At 40.9% G+C, this 16,763-nt stretch overlaps 1 protein-coding gene across 4 annotated transcripts; it reads right to left on the bottom strand.

Annotated features, from left to right (window-relative positions):
* Positions 1–6,048: 6,048 nt before the first annotated feature.
* On the bottom strand, positions 6,049–16,161 carry MTX3 (metaxin 3). Of its 4 annotated transcripts, none has more exons than XM_083818820.1 (9): positions 15,977–16,161; positions 15,419–15,488; positions 13,796–13,872; positions 12,146–12,238; positions 11,249–11,431; positions 11,023–11,099; positions 9,971–10,128; positions 9,467–9,555; positions 6,049–7,999 (listed from the first exon to the last, which is right to left on the bottom strand). In XM_083818820.1, the coding sequence occupies exons 1-9, from the start codon at positions 16,055–16,057 to the stop codon at positions 7,925–7,927; spliced, it is 903 nt and encodes a 300-aa protein (XP_083674946.1). In that variant the 5' UTR covers positions 16,058–16,161; the 3' UTR covers positions 6,049–7,924. The 4 variants fall into 4 exon arrangements, with proteins under 4 accessions (XP_083674946.1, XP_083674945.1, XP_083674947.1 ...); XM_083818819.1 differs by having other exon boundaries at positions 6,049–7,973; positions 15,977–16,158; XM_083818821.1 differs by lacking the exon at positions 9,467–9,555 and having other exon boundaries at positions 15,977–16,160.
* Positions 16,162–16,763: the final 602 nt, after the last annotated feature.

Consider the following 16,763-nt stretch of genomic DNA (forward strand, 5'->3'; position numbering starts at 1 on the left):
TTGGAAGAAATGTGGTCTGCTTTTATTCTGTACCCTTCCCCTTGTGGCAATACACAATTTCAATAATGCTTTAACAGAGCAGCAGATGCAGTGAAACAATGTAGGCTCTAAGGCTGTCAAAAACCTTTTATATAGCTTGACAGTTCAGAGAGCAGATGTCATTCTGGCATGTATTGTTTCTTTCTCCAAGTGTACATTTTGTGATACAGGAAATAAGACAATCCCCTTTATGTCAGTGGACAATTTTCTTACTCAAATGGTGAACAAAGCACCTCTCAATATTGATTTTTCATTTATGTCTGTCTTTGCCAGGTATGAGAATCCAACAGGCATGCAAGAATTTGGGGTGCCAGAACTGTGAGTTAGAAATTTGAGTGTGGAAAACACTGTCGTACGCAGACGTGGGCAGGATTTTGCTACAAATGCATGCCCTTACTGTGAAGGAGGTAAGGAAATCTTCCCCTACTCTGCCAGATAAAACACCAAACTCATATTCTGCAAAGGTTTTCCAGGCTACAAATTGCTTCAGAAACTCAGTGTGTGCTTTAACACAGCACTGGAAACTAGCCCCTCTCATTTCTCAGGAACACCCACCTCTCCTGCAATCAAATGAGTCACCTGGCCTTCAGCAGCCTCCTTCCAGGAATCTGGCCCACTCAGAAACCCAGCCACACAAAGCACTGACAAGAACCAGAGCTGAGGACTGTCACCATCTTGGTAAAAGGGAAAACATGCCAGGCAAATATTCTTTACAACATCTGCACTGACCATTAAACAAGTTCCTAAAATTGCCATGGATTCTTCTTGAATAGTTTCCTTTATGAACTATATGGGTCAGTAAAAATGACTTGCACTCTCACTTTTCTGTCACTGATATTCCAGCTTCTCTCATGTAAGCTCTGCATCAGGCTTGATTCAGAGGTGGTGCTTGTCATGGCTATGGGTGAATTCCTGATGCGCAGAGAAGAAGGAAGGACATCTGTATTTCCTTCTGTCCTACTGCCAGCTGGCCATTAAATTCCAGGGCAAAAGCTGTAAAAGCAGTCATGGGAACATCTGCTTTACATGCATTACGCCTTCCCAAACCCAAGCCAGCAACCAGTCATGTGGACAGCTTGCAACTCTGCGTTGTCTTTCTCAGCCTGGTGAGACCTCAGGAGAGCAAAAAGGGGCTCAATGCCAGCATCAGGACATGTCACTCTAAGTCAGGGAGCTTTTACATCAAACTGGCTTGAGTTTACTTAAGCATGATCTAAGGCTGATCAGAGAGAAAGCTGAGCAGGTAGCATCAGGAGGAATAGTGGTCATGACCTACTCTTCCCACTGTCTTTCACCGGGGGACTGTAAACCCAGTTACCCTCGTTCTCCCTGGGGTCTTTGGTGGCATTTGACATCTATTGTACAGAGCTGCAAACACCACAGAACCCTTGGAGACTGCACTCGAGGCCTACCCATCACTGGAAGTGGTATTTAGCAGGCACCATGCTGCCTACAAGATATTCTTCAGGCAGAAAAGTGATTATCCTGACTGCTTCAGTCCTTTTGATCATGTCACTCTGTTGTTATGTTCTCTCCATGGGGTGCCACACCACTTTAACACAGTCTTTCTTCTGTGAAGACAGATACCTGGCTCAGCTAAAATAAGCAGACCAGATGAATAGAATAATCCTTGTGAGCCACCAGGAAAGCAGATAGAATAGATAGGAAACTGTTTTGTTTTGTTTTTTACCCTATGAATGTCTGGGGTATTTCTGAGTTTTTATATCCTGCACTGAAGTAACAGGACCTTTCAAGAATTTCTGAGAAAAATAAGTTATCACTGCCCACTGCCAAAAAACTACTAATCCACTGGCTTAGTATGCTTGCCTAGAGCTGTGGAGCAGCCTGGACGAGTTCTCACTTTCCTTAGTTCAGGGCAGAGAGTTGAAATCCCTCTCCCACCTAATCACAGAGCATCAGCTATTCCAGCTATTCCAAATTTGAACCTGTCCCTTATCCATCAATTCCCTTCCTCTTCTCCAAGTTGGTATCTGGGTACGAGCAATCTTTCCTGCCTGAAATACTGCATTTTTTTCTGAAGAATATAGAAGGCCCAAACATTTGCTTTTTCCAGCAACAGTTTCAGCAGAACAAGAGTTGCTGGCCTTGGAGGTGCTGCAGTCCTTCACCTCCCCAAGGCTGCTGCTGAGTGGTGGAACATGCTGCTGGAGGAGTTTCTGAGGATGCCTCTCACTGTGACCACAAGTAAATGCAAAACTTGCCGGGAAATGCTGACCTGAACATGTGCAGCCCAGTTTTACCAAATACTGATTTTGTTTTTTAATAGCGAGAAGAAAAACTCTCTCTCTCCCTCTCTTTTTTTTTTCTTTTTTTTTTTTTTTTTTGGTGACGCTAAGACACCCCACAGCTGGATCCCACATGAAAACATGAAGACTTACCCTCTAGTATCAGACTCTTTATTGCTATGGTATTTAAAGGTAAATATAAGCAGAAATGACTGACTGCACGAATGGAAAAAGTTTGGAGAAGAAGCCTTACTTGGGATTTAAAATAAAAACAACTAAAGGGCATAGGAAAATCAGCCACATTTCTTTGAAATAATTACTTATTGCAAGAATTTGCAAGTGCCAAGAACCCTGTAAGAACACGGGTAGGCAACAGCAGCTATGTGGAAGTCAACACAGAGTGATGCATCAAAGGTAAGAGGGCAGGCAGGGGGATGCTGTTGGCAGCACAGTGCAGAAAACAGCCTGTTCCTCACATAGCAAAGGGCAGTTCCCAGCGTGACTATTATTATTACTTGCACAACTTTCACTGTTCCAACAGCTAAATCAGCTGGCAGTAACTGACAAATGATCACCCATCATGGCAAGAATACAAGGGAAGCTGGACTTCTATTTCCTTCACTTGAAGGTTGCTTTGTGTGAGTCGTAGCTATGCAGACTTTTGCGCGCGCTCCTTCCCTCACCTTTATGCTCCTGGAAACAAAGCCCATGAGGTGTTTGTGTGGACTGGCAGGCTGCCTAGCCACCTTTATCAAAATGGCTTGGCAAAGCTGAGCTGAACACCGGATGCCTACAAAGGGGCTGTAGGCACTTAATGAGCCCATACCCAACGTATGCAATTTCTCTGCACTCTTGCTTTAAGTGAAGGAACAGAACATTCTGTATTTTGATAACTGATTACATTACCAACAGACCCATACACAGCACTTTGGCATTGTAAAAATTTTGAACATTGACATTCATGATGCAAAAAAAGCATGTGGTTTTAGTGAGAGGGAATGAGGAAAAGCGAGCTTAACAGTGCTGCAGAACAGCCTTGTGTCATAAGCATATTTACTGCTAGATCTTATTTGCTGTGGAGTTAAAGTTGTTCCATCATTAATGCATGCTCTCAGCTTAGCTTTTAAAGAAATGCACAGTAAACCTAGCTCATTCAGTCTTGCACTGGGCCAGACCAACCTACCACATTACAAGTAATTTCTTTGTGTATTCTTCAAAACATGCAGAAAAACCTGGGACTTCCCTGACCACTTTGCCCACTAGTGGCTATTGAGGCTGACCTTTATGGTCACAATGTCATCTTACGCTCAGCCACTTCTCGCCATCCCCAACAAGGATTAGCACTTTCACTCTCTGCAGGCAAAGCCATACAGAGGTGCTCCCTCACCTGCTTCGGGGGAGAAATGCTCAGTGAGATGAAGCTGCTTAAAGCTGCTACTCAGCAGGCACACTACCGGCAGCTCCCAAAAACATGGACTGGTGCATCCATGACAGCCAAAACACCTGGACCAGCAGAGCGGAAGAGGGCAGCGTTTCCACTGGCACAGTTGGGGCTGGATGAGAACAGTGCCCTGATGCTGAGTGGAAAGCTCTGGGCTGTGTGCTCTGGTATTTGACCAGCCCAGCCCTCTGGAGGACTCTTCAAAATCACTTGTGGTGCTGAACAGCCTGATCCTGCAATGGTATCAGTGCAAGTGCAAGTGCATTGAAATTCATTACCTCGGAGGCACTGGTTAGCACCAAGAGGGGTTAGGAGATATTTTGCTGAATCAGGATAACCACTAACAACAGACTAAAGTGATTTCTGAAACTGCAGGCTAAAACCAGCACTTTTTTTTAATGCAGTGTCTTGTTAATCAACGTGGTCGTTACGTGAGGGACTGGACAACTTGCTGCCAACAGCACAGACCAGACAGATTTCATCTACCATAATTTGTCACACTGGTGTAAAAAGTTGGTTTGCATTTCTCAATAAAAAAAAAAAAAGACACTATGAATGATTCCTACTGCAATGCCAAGAATAATCCCAAGCAAGAGAGGAAACCTACTCAAGCAAGTCCAGAAACAGTTTTAGCCAGGAATCAAATACAATTGGGTGTTTTTCTTAATGCAGTGCTAAGTTATACTAGCAAGAGTGATGTGACTTTACCAGTATTTAAGTGTATGAAGTAGACTAATGTACCCCAACGGTATTCTGAGAGGGAAAAAAAAAAGATTTTTAGAGCTATCTTGGAAACAATAAAAAGACCTTATTTGTAGCAATTCATTCATAGCATTTTTCATCTTTCTTCTTCAGGCATATGCATATTCCTGCAACCAGCTCACAGAATAGCCCTGACAACATCTACACACAAGCTTTCAGTACAAAATTGCCTGCGAGTAGGGGGTGTTAAATTTGCAACCTGCCGGAGCGGTTCATCCCACTTAAAATTGGCAGCCTCCTCCACGAGAGAAAGTGCAGCAGGCTGGATGAGTTGCTCTAGAGGTAATAACCTGTTGCCAGCCTGCACCTTCAAGGAGGGTAGAGGAAGCCTACCAGCTGCTGTGACAGCAGCAATATAGCAGAAACACGGAGGTATTTCCTGCATTTACATGTTGTGGTACATGCACACAAAAAAACCCACGACATTATTCTGAGAGTGCAGAGCCGCAGTACACATACAAGCAGCTGTTCTGCACACGAAGCAGATCACTATGAGGTTTCATGACCCCACTGCTGCAGCATGGCCAGAAGGGCTGACTGCTTATGCTTGCAGACCATCTGCAGTCTCAAGCAGTAGAAGAAAAGCCAATCAATCACTGCAGCCAGTTTCCACCCAGTTTTGTAGCAATCTGCCTCTGAAGTTGGAAGCTAAGGCTTCCTTTACATGCAGCAGAGATGCACACTTTCAGGACTGAATTAACTTAGCTATTTTAAGTAGCTACTGTAAGAAGATGAATCACACCTAAACTCCACCTTTCTCCACTAGCCAGAGAAAGAGCTTTGGCTTACTTCTGATGCAGATAGCTACCTTTACTCAAAACTGATCCCACTCTGGACTTGTAACTGCCCAGGTTCAAAAATTCATGCACACAAATACAGCAGTAAACTACTGGGCAAATTTGAGTTGTCAGGCCAGAAATGATACTTTCCGCATAAAGGAGTTTGATTTTGAATTGAGATCAGACGAAAAGTAAAAAAGGAAGGAAGCACACAGCTGTGCAATCACACGGGTTGTCTGGGGTTGTGTATACCACTGCAGGCAATGCTTTGCTTTAGCCCCGCTGTCCTATCCCATCCAGTGACTGAAGCTGTCAAGCAGATCGTGCTGTCACACCAGCAAAGGGTCATGTTTGTAAGATTAGAAAACCTGTGCTTCTCCATACTGCCACAAAAGCAATTGTGTTGGAAAAGAAAGGGGTGGTATTGAAGAGTTGTAACTAAAATTTAAATCAGACATTATGGATACCCTAAAATGTTTGCCCAAGGAAGTGGTGGCATCACTGTCACTGGGGGTTTTCAAGGAAAGGTTGGACATGGTGCTTAGGGACATGGTTTAGTGGGTGACAGTGGCAGTAGGGTGATAGTTGGACTGGATGATCTTGGAGGTCTTTTCCAACCTTAATGATTCTATGCTCCAATTTCTTGTTTTAACAGTCAGCACTTTGTTCTTATTGTTTTGGTTTAGGTTTTTATGGACAAGGTAACACTTTACACAAGGAAAAAAATATTTAAAAAAATCACACCTGACAATCTGCATAAAAGTCACTACCAAAACTCCAATAAAAGTCTAAAATTTTAATCTTGGAACAATAACCTTTTTACAAAGAGATTTCAAAGACCGAGTGTACATATTCACAAAAGCAACAAACTAAGGAATGTTATCCATAGCCGTGTTCATAAATAAAAGATTCTGAAAAGCAATGTGACTTGATCGCATTTAAACCTTGTCAAGATACAGGCAGTAAAAATTTTAAACATTTGACTTACTTTTACACTTACTAGATAGTCAGTTTATTCAATTATCATGAGCCTGAAGTAGATTCATTTCAAAATCACAAACAAGTATTCTAGTAAGAGCAAAAGTTTGAACCTTAAAGTGCTTATTAGACACCCAACATTTTAGGTGTAATTAGGAAATGCTAAAGATAAGATTATTACATTCCTTAAATAGAGTCTGAAAGTATAGTATGTACACAATCTACAGTCTTGTTTGTATAAACAGTAAATAATTTACCTTTGTATCTCAAATGTGACTAGTAATGAAGGGAAACTGAAAGACTACCTTGATTTTGCTAGAAAGAAAAAAAAAAAAACAGAAGTCATCCTATACATACAATCATCAGAATTCTGTACTCAAAGTGCTGCCATTTTTGGTCAATCCCCTTGACTGATTCTGTTTGCACCACTCATGGAGCACCTACCAGTACATTACCAACAAGAATTACAGCAGATCTCTTGTGACGGAATTGCTTAGGTCCCTAGAACAGGCAAGGCTTCTACTACGAGGAAGTGTAATGAGACATAAGTCCCTCAAATAAACAGAAGAAATACATGCTGCAGTGTATTACAATTCGTAGCCAAAAAATAACTTTGAACTAGACTGCCAAAAAATAAAAATTTAGATGTCTTATAATTTAGCTTTTCAGTGAACTGTAGTGCTTATAAAAAGTAAGACAAAATTAATTAGAGGCATCTGTGACAAATTAAAAAGCCTACATCAACTTTTTTACAAACTCCTAATTAGCTCAGTACAGAGCCACAGTATATTTCCTAGTCAAGTCTCTCACCCAAATCAAACCTTTCCATCTCACTACCAGCCCACTGCAATTTTGACTTAAGGTTTTGTAGCCTGTGGTATTATCCTGCACGCAGGTTAAGCCTGTTTCACACAGGACTAATACCAGGTATCTGTGAAACATCAGTACTGTGCCTCACTGTACTCCCCATGGCAAACACACTTCTCAACATTTCCCCTCTAAGCACAACTTGACAAGCTTTCAAAAATACATGCATCCTTAAAACACAAGAAACAAGAGTGTTCATGGAAGTAGAAGAAAAAAATATTTAACTTCCTCTCATTTCTTTTCATTTCTCATCTGCTGAGAAAGGCAACACCTCCTTCTCTTGCAGTCTTTTCACCAATTTTACAACTGGACCTTGTAATTTTTAGGAAGATACAAAAGTACATCCACTCACACACAGTAACATGATTACAGTAATATCAAAAGCCATAAACTAAAACAGAAGTGAATAATCCATAAACATACTGGAATTCCATAAAAAGAGAATTTTAACTTTTGGTCAGCATTTCTGCTAGGCTAAAGGCAAAAATCTGCTGTACAAAATAACCTTAACATGTGCAGGAATAAGCCCCGTGTTTAAGACTTTACTTTAACCTTAGCTTAGTGTGTGGTCAGCCTGAACTACTAATTTTCTTAAAATAACAGGTAGACAGTACATTGCAAAGCTGTATTTCTTCCCTACGTGTACCCATGAGCAGATTTCTCCCATGCAAAACCACATTCATGTGAAAAAATTACTGTGAAGTTCAGAAGAGTTGAAGGCGAACACATGCGCATGGGCAACAAGAGCTGTCAAGGTGACAAACGATTCAACGGACTGCTTTCTTCTCCACCTGCAGCAAGCTTCAGTGTTGTTAGCTTTCGAGGGGGGTGCTGTGGACTCTTACGAAGGTTGTCATCCATCTGCAGAGAAATAATGAGAGCCGGATCTGGCAAACAGTAGAATATAAATTATGCGATTAGTCTATTTGTCAGGACTTCCATTAAGAAGTACACTGGTTTGTTGGGGTTTTTTGTTTGGTTGGTTGGTTTGGTTTGTTGGTTTTTCGCCTTGTTATTTCAGCCCTAGCCAAAACAGATGTCATGGTTCCTTTCCAATCCCAAATACCTGCTTTTGTTAGAGCCATTTCATGCTATTAGCATATTGCACATTAAACCCAGGGCAAATGGGAACGCTTCTGTTTGAACCATTTCATCAAGATTAACGAAGAAAGCAACATTGTTACCTTCTTCTGAGAGGTCAAAGTTTCAATTTTTTTACAACAGCCAAACCCTGCTAGAAAGCAGATCAGAAGTCAAATTGCTAACATCAATGGATACTTTTGCATGATCAGCACCTTAAAGGAACAAATCTTTTTTTCAAATTAGAAATGGTCTGTAGGTGTTGAACGAATTTAGAATAGCTAAAGATTTCAAAAAGTATTTAATAAAGAGACTGTGATAAGACCTTTTCAAAGACAGGTTAAATTTTGTCTCTGAACATGAAGATTTTACATTTTTACAGGATATCACTCTAATGCCCTATGTGTACTGATGTATCAAAAGAAAAATGGCATGTAGCTACTACAGAATAAACAAAATCACAGAAGATAGCATAGGCGAGATCTTCAAAGATTGTCTAGTCCATCACACTTCCTCACGGTACAATCAGCTTTATCTAAATCACACCTGATAAATGTCTACTTTACTCATTCTTTAAAACTTCCACAGCCACACTTCAATACCACGTAGAGATATAATCAATACCTAATGCTACAGAAGCCATACATAATTAATGACCTATTTGATACTCCGATCTTTTTCAGAAAGAAATGCCTTCTATCCTAGTAAGAGCTTTATACATCATTAGTTTACTGATGGAGACAGAAGTATTTTTAACATAAGTTGCACAGCTGTTGACAGGTGCTGAGTAACAGACTTGGAAACAAAGTAAAGAGAAATAACAGCCAGACACAGAACAAGCAGAAGGAAGGACTGTGTATTAGTGACTACAGCATTCAGCTGGGAGTAAGCAGTGAAGGGTGTAGGTGTTAACAAGACCAGTTTCTGAGTTTTGCTCAGAAGTTTTCTTGCTGAGGTCTTGCAAGACCATTTCTGACTGTTGATAATACATTTGCTTTCCCCCTTGCATGGTATGTGCAGTCTCAGATAGACACGCTTCTACCGTTTTTATGCAGATTTGCAAGACAATGTTGATCGTAATAAACATACTTTTTACGTACAAGTCTTCATTAATTATTCCTTTCAAATTATGTTATTTTCTTTCTACATCTCTATACAAAGTAACTCATTAGAAAAGGAAATTAAACTAAAATGTCCATTGTACAGTTGCAAGTGGATCTGTAAACAAGCACCCGCAAAGAAGCAGGAAGATTAGAGACGGAAGTAAAAGTAACCTTTTCAATCAAGTTGGATTCCTTATTTACAAGCTGTGTGAGTTTCTGCAGATTAGCATCTGCGGTATCCTGTCCAGATGGAGAATGGCCTGGAGGGTGAAGGTAGAAAGATGAAGAGTGAAAAGGCATTTACAAAAGCTTTAACAGCCTTAAAATGAAAAAAACATCGGAGAGAAAGTTCATTCAGTATTTTTATCCTTTCTAAGAAGAATTTAAGTGGAAAAGCTGTTCTATGTCAGAGAAACAGAAGCACTAAGCATTAGCCATAGCATAGATACAAGTACATTTTACCAAGGCTTGACAGGCTCTAAAACTGATTATTAAACCTTGCCTTTAATTTTCAATCTTTTCTGCACAACTATGGAAGTTATTCTACCTCATTTCCCCACAGAAGCTTCAGCACAAATTATATAAAATCTAATTCTGCTTTAGTTACATGCGGAAACCACTATTTCTAATTCAAACAGACCATACATGACAAAAAGTGGAAAAGAAACATCTTACCGGAGACAGTTAACCTAAAGTAGCAAGTTAAAATATCATCACAGAACCGACACAGGTTGGGAAGCTGTTTCAAATGTTCTTGCAATTGTACTCTGGGGAAGCACACTTTATAAACTGGTGCAAGAAAACCAAATACAAAGGCATCCAGGGTAGTAGGCCTGAAAAGAGTGACAAAACAAAACAACAACAACACAAAACCAATGTGAGACTTTAAGAACTCTAGTACATAACTATACTCTAGTACATAACTATTTTCTGCATATATCAAACAACTCAGGATAGAATTTGGTCAACTTTTCTGGCATTCCATCATTTCATATCTGATAAATGCTTTGTACAAACTATCTACTGATTTCAGCACCTTTGAACTAGAGAGGTGCTGGCAAGCTGAAACAGTAGCTTCTGCATTAAAATCCAGTCATGCATCATGCACACTGAAAAACAAACCACTCTTAAATGCATTTCTGGCATCAAAAAAAGCCAAGCAAATAAGATGGATGCCACTGGAACAGGATCCTCTCCCATGGAGTGGTCCAACTTCAGTGGCTTAGGGAACAGATCGCCCCCCTCACGGTCTCTTGGTGCTATGCTATTGACAATATCTGCTTCCTGTTTCATGCACATATAAAGAACAGCTTTCCGAGACCTACATCCTCTTCCCAAGGACGCAGTAGTGGTAACATGTCAGGCTTCAAGTATTTTTTCTACATAGAGGCACAGGAGGTGACATTTAGTGTCTAGAAAAGAATTCTCTAGTCCTACACTAACTCATCAAGCACCCCACATGAGCAGCTGTAGGCAGCATCTGCTGCTCTGTGGAAAGATGCAGATAAGGGACCCACTGGATTAACTGAGTCCAAAGATCTCATTTGTGCCCTGTTTACTCATTCACACTTATCTGAAAGAGTAGAGTGTCAAACACGAAACTACTGTGTAACACCTTTTAACATTTTTAGGTTAAAAAAAAAAGTGTAAGTGTACAAAGGATCATGTGGTACCTGTTTTATTACCATTAAAAACAAAACAGAAAAAAAAAAAGAAAGCATACTCACGTATTTCCAAAGAAAAACTGAGATGTTCCCAACCTCTTAGACAGGAGATTTAGGCATTCTTTGGCATCCCTGTATATCTGATGAGACACAAAACCATCTAAGAGCCCTAGCTGTAGTACAGGCTAGTATATACAGCATCACACACCATTTGGCAGTGTGCTAGACTATTTCAGTTCTAGTCTTTTTACAGCACCAAGTTACGCATTCTATACCACACAACACATACCTGTGCTTCCACTTCAGTGAGACTGTACAGTGGAGGTCCCCCCTTGGTCAGCAAGATCCTGTTAAGAGCTTCCCTGGACATCTTTCCAGGCAGATACAAACTCAGTGGGAAGGGAATCCTCGAGGCAAACCATGGCTTTGTTACACTGCAGTAATTTTCTGCCTCAACCCAAAATGTGTGCAGCTACATCAACACAAGAAAGAATATCACTGGAATTTGAGCAAGGACACTAGACTTCTCTTATATAAATCTTAAAATAAAAAATAATATAATATGATGAATTTGAAAGCCTTGCAGGATAGCTGAAGAAGCTAGCCTATGATATTACCTGGTCAGAATATTTTTGCCTATACAAATTCAAGTCCAAGTCATTCAACATACCCGAAGTTTGAGGATTTTTATAGCTCCAATGTACTTACACTAAATTGGTGAGGGCGTGTGGCCATGTGTTATTTACTGAACTGAAAAATGAACTACCGGTGGGTATTTAAATTCCTTAAAAGTTCCCACTGAACAGTTCAAAAAGCCTTCACAGTTGTGCACTCCACATCAGACATACCACATCTTACTCAAAACTTTTGAAAAAGGATCAAGTGAAACAAAAAATGGCCAGGATAGGCTTCTTTCAGGATACTGTTTCCCAAAAAATATCTAAGAAAAAAACACATCAGAGGTGCCATTTTAAAATGTCTTTCATAAATTCATTATTATTACTTCACACCTCCCACACACTTTTTTCCTTTTCCAAAGTTGCTAGGCAGTCTTTTCAAAATTGCACTAATAATGCAAATACATTCAAGCCAGGACTATGGCTGACAGACTTCTCTCAAGTGGACGCCTGTTGTAATATTCACTTTTAAACATTCTCGCCATTATAAAATATTTCCCAGTATTTACCAGAGCAGGAAGCAGTTTCTCTTCAAGTAGTGCAATATAAGCCAGTGTGTCAGCTCCTTGTTTTGCAGACAATTCATAATCAGCATTGTATTTCTGTGAATTAAAACAAAAAACAAAACAAAAAAAAAACAACAGTACAAATAGTGTTACACAGAACTTTCCAGAAAGATAATCAACACAACACAAAACTTCTTCAAACTTAACAGTTAGCAAGTTAGTAAATACCACAATATTTTTCTGGACAAAAAGTATGCAGGTAGACATTTTTTTCCCTTTACTTCTGCAGGCCTGCTATGTCAAACACAGCTATGTACCTGTACAACTTCCATTTTAACTGTCCCATTCTTTGATTTTTGGGTCCTCCCATTGCCAAAATAACTCTTGTGCCTACTTCCATTGCTTTCCAAGCATCTGCCCAGTAACACAGAGGCAATTTTTCAGTGCTTGGGGCTGTAAAAAACAGGTGGCAAATCCCCATCCATAAGTTTGAGGAAGCACCTGGCCCTTAACTTGTTAAACATAAAAAACCAAAAGCATTCCTATCTTTTAATTACCATTCCATAAAGTCAAAAATTGGATGCTAATTATTGAAGACGCCAACTACACAGCTAAATTAAAGCAGTTACAGCTACCTGAGCTCTTGATTCAGACAGAGAATCCTTTTAATGTATATTAAAAGGGTTGGTAGGTTTTTCGGGAACTTCATTAATTTAGAAACAACAAAAGGTCAGTGCTGATCCACCGTATTTTTACATATCTGAAAAGCATTCCCATTACTGTTATACTTTGAGTTAAAGAGGGTATTTTTTTTCCCCAACATGAAGGAATCTTTGGTATTCAAATGGCTATGAAACTTCTGAATTTTAAAAAGACTGTCTGAAAACCCATCTCAAATGCTCAGTTTTCAGATTCTATTTTTCTCCCCAAAAAGCTTTAAACTTTCACTAACATGCCATTCATCAGATAATCTTCTTGACTAGGCAGGAACTGAATTTCTAATGTAAAGGCAGAATAGTGGGCTGGAAGACCATCTTGGAAATAAAATGATGATACCACGCTTTATAAGACATTTTCATACTTTGTGAAAAAATGATGTTGTATAGCTTTATTCTTTGTGAATAAAACATTAGGAGATCTGCAAAAGGCAGGCAAAAGTTGACTACACAATAACATTATGTGCATCAAAAAGTGCTTGCAGACATTTTTACACAACAAATACAGGAAAACTACGTAAATTAAAAACAACACTTATGTATTATCCCTCAAAAAAAAAACCAAACTGTGCACTCGGAGATGATTACCCATTTGAACAGTTAAAACCATACTTCCCTAAGTGTGATCTCCTAGGTCTGCAAAGCTGTAACAATGTTAATGTATTATAATTAACAGCATGATGAATCTCAGAGAGAAACTGCTCAGTTGAGGCCAGCTTGTTGTCCTTTTCAACAAAGAGTTTTCTCATGCCTATTTTTAAATCTTTCGCATAACTAATAATCAAAATTTCAAATAGCAATCTGTAATCCACCATTTCACAATTCTCATGTGCGTATGCAAAACAGGAAAGCACTGGGTCAGAATTGGGTTTCAGGGTTTTAGAAGTCTGCATCAGTCTATATGGAGTACATGTAGATTCTTTTGAGAGCAACCTACCTGCTTCCTTAAGAAGTTTAGTATTTTTGCTGGCTGGGAAATAACAGTGTCTTCTGATATCAGGACTGGTACATCTCCTAGAAGGCACAAATGATGCAGTCAACTGAATTTATATGTAATAATTATAACATAACTGGGAAGTGACAAGTCACTTCATCTGTTTTCCTTTCCTCCATAGCACACTCTGATCTCCCAAATATGTATGTATAAACTAGGTTATATACCACTGAGTTCCACCAAGATCACAAACATGCTTAGCATATTGTGGCCTTTGTTAATAACAATACATAAAAAGGGCCCAGACTGAAGCCAATGTCAACTACTAGCTATTTGACACTTTGAGAACCAGGCTACTGGTATGGATTTCAGATATCCATCTTAAGATAAATATTCCAACCAGTCCAAATGCCCTCTCAACTCATTTATCCCTAGGCCTATCCTTCCTTCTAGTCCTATTTTTCTCCTGCTCTTTGTCTCCAAACCGCTTTTAACCACCTGTTTTCTCTAGCCTTGCTACAACCACTGCCCAAGCTAACACTGCATAAATGACCAGAACTAAGTAAATCCCTTCTCCCAGAAGCATATTATTCTGCCTTTACTCATTAGACTGCAGAATCAAAGACTATAAAATCTCTGTAGCAGGAACCACCTCATAGCGCATTCACAAAGTACCTACGACAATGATGAGCCTAACATGACCTTGATGCAAAATACTATCAAAATTTCATTTATAAAAGACACATATTATTTGTGTGTTGGTTTTTTCTTGTTGTTAATTTGTGGCTTGTTTTGTTTTGTTTCTTGGTATGGATTTTAAATATCTCAACTATGAAAAAAGCAACAGAACTTTTGAGAGGTATACCCAGCTTGTTCTTTGAATTTCTGCTAACAGAACGTAATAAATCAAACACCAAGAGGCAAAGAGCCAAATTCTACGTGGACATAGTAGTGCCTAAATTGAGGACATAGTAAGTTAAAGTGACAGACCACTTTAGCCTTGCAGTGATTTTTACCTCTCTGGAATATACCAGGACAATAACCTAAATGCTGAGCAAACAGATAAGGATTGAGTAGAGGCATGCAACATACTTCATATCCTCTGACACCTTCAACCTGTCTGGCAGCTAGGTTGTTACTCACCTTTTATGATTCAACCTCTGTAACTCTGCACAGTATTAAACACCCCAGCTGATGTAAGTTACACTCTTTGGGGCTGATATTCTACTTCCAACTGTACAAGCCTGTTAAATTATGTATAATTAAAGAACACTGCTTCCATATGCATGTCTAGTTACTATCACATAAACATGCAAACTGCTTTCACTATACCCTCTATTTAAAATGCCTGACATTCCTGATTTACTGATTCTCCTCTGCTTCACCCATACACATTTTAATAAAGTGCCCTTTAAGGCATTTTATTTATGTCTTCCATATTTCACCCCTGAAAAACCATAACACTCGAAAAGCTGTTTATCAATGTAAAATGGATACAGGAATAGCATAGGAAGGGACTGCTCATGAACACAAAACCAAAGGAAACTAAGAAAAGGAAACTTTGAAATTAGAACCCACATTTATAGAGTGACGAGGATTAAACTAATAAAAATGCAAACAAGGTACCTTTTGGAGTTCTCCAAGAGTTATTTATAGTATTCACTGTCAGAGGAGCACCAGAAAATTTAGCATAAGCCTGCAACAGATTGCAGAAAAGAAGAAAAAAATGTAGTCAGCATGTGCAAGAAAAGTGTACGATAGCATTTTAAAAGAGCAGGTCACGATAAAGCATGAGCATTATGACCACTTGGGTTGAACAAGCAACGTTCACCGGCACTACCTGCGCCCGCTGTGTTTTTGGACCGGGAGGTTTTTAAGGATTTTTCTCGGAACTTCTAGCCGAGATTTGCGCTAGCATCAAGGGCACGAGTTTTGTTTCGGCCAGCTGCGGCCGGGGCATGCCGCCCCCCCGCTCCGCCGGGCCCCTCGCCCCGCACAGGCCGCGCCCGGCCTCAGGGCGACACGGGCGGGCGCGCCCCTGGGCGCCTACACCACCGCCTACACCACCACCTCCTCCTCCTCCTCCTCCTCCTTCTCCTCCCCGGCAGCCAGCAAGCCCCGCGGCGCCGTGCCTCCCTCCCCGCCGCCCTCCCGTGGTGGCGGGCGGCGGCCCCCCGCCGTTACCATGACGGTCAGAGACTCCGGGTGCAGGGACGGCAGCCCCCAGTCGCCTCCCCAGCAGCTCAGCTCCATGGGAGCCGCCATCTTGTCGGCCAGCAGCGCGCAGCGCCCCGCTGCTGCCCTCGCATGGCGGCGCCCGAGCGCACCCGGCCGCGCCGCGGGGAGAGGGAAGGGGGCGGAGGCCGTGAGGGGACGCGGGGGCGGCTGGTGGTCGGCGGGGGCTCTCCGGCCGTGCCCCGCGGCCCCAAAGCTGCCTGAAGACGTTTCCCTGCCTGGTGAGAGCCACCCGTGAAAAATTCGGTGCTGAAACTGCCGCGTCGCCAAACCCCAGCTGGTTCGTTGGCGCGAAGTTACGGCTTTCCACAGGAACGAGGACGTTGGCTTTTCATTAAATGTAAGGAAAAGTCGTCAGCAGTTTGGCTTCAAAAATAAGGAACCCTGACCATATTGTACCAGTCTTGACCAAGTTACAATAACAACCTGTTCACTGTATTTTTTTTACTGTGGACATTTAAAAATACGAAGTCTGTGCTTCACTTCATCATTTGCGCAGACATGCCACAGCACTATTTACTGTTAAAATACTACATCAAGGAAAATGTTTCCATGCTTCCCACACAAGGAAAAATACCACGGTGCCTTAAAAACAAAGACTGCACTGCCAACCTTATTCAGGTGTACCGTTCATTAAGAGATGAGGAGACCAAGGTCAAAGCTTCTTCCTCCCTGTCTCCTCAAATCTGTGGTTCCAGATCTCCGTGAAGTTTGTGGCAGAAAGTGCAATGAAGAA

This window comes from Anser anser (assembly GCF_964211835.1).
Source record: "Anser anser genome assembly, chromosome: Z".
Lineage (NCBI taxonomy): Eukaryota > Metazoa > Chordata > Aves > Anseriformes > Anatidae > Anser > Anser anser.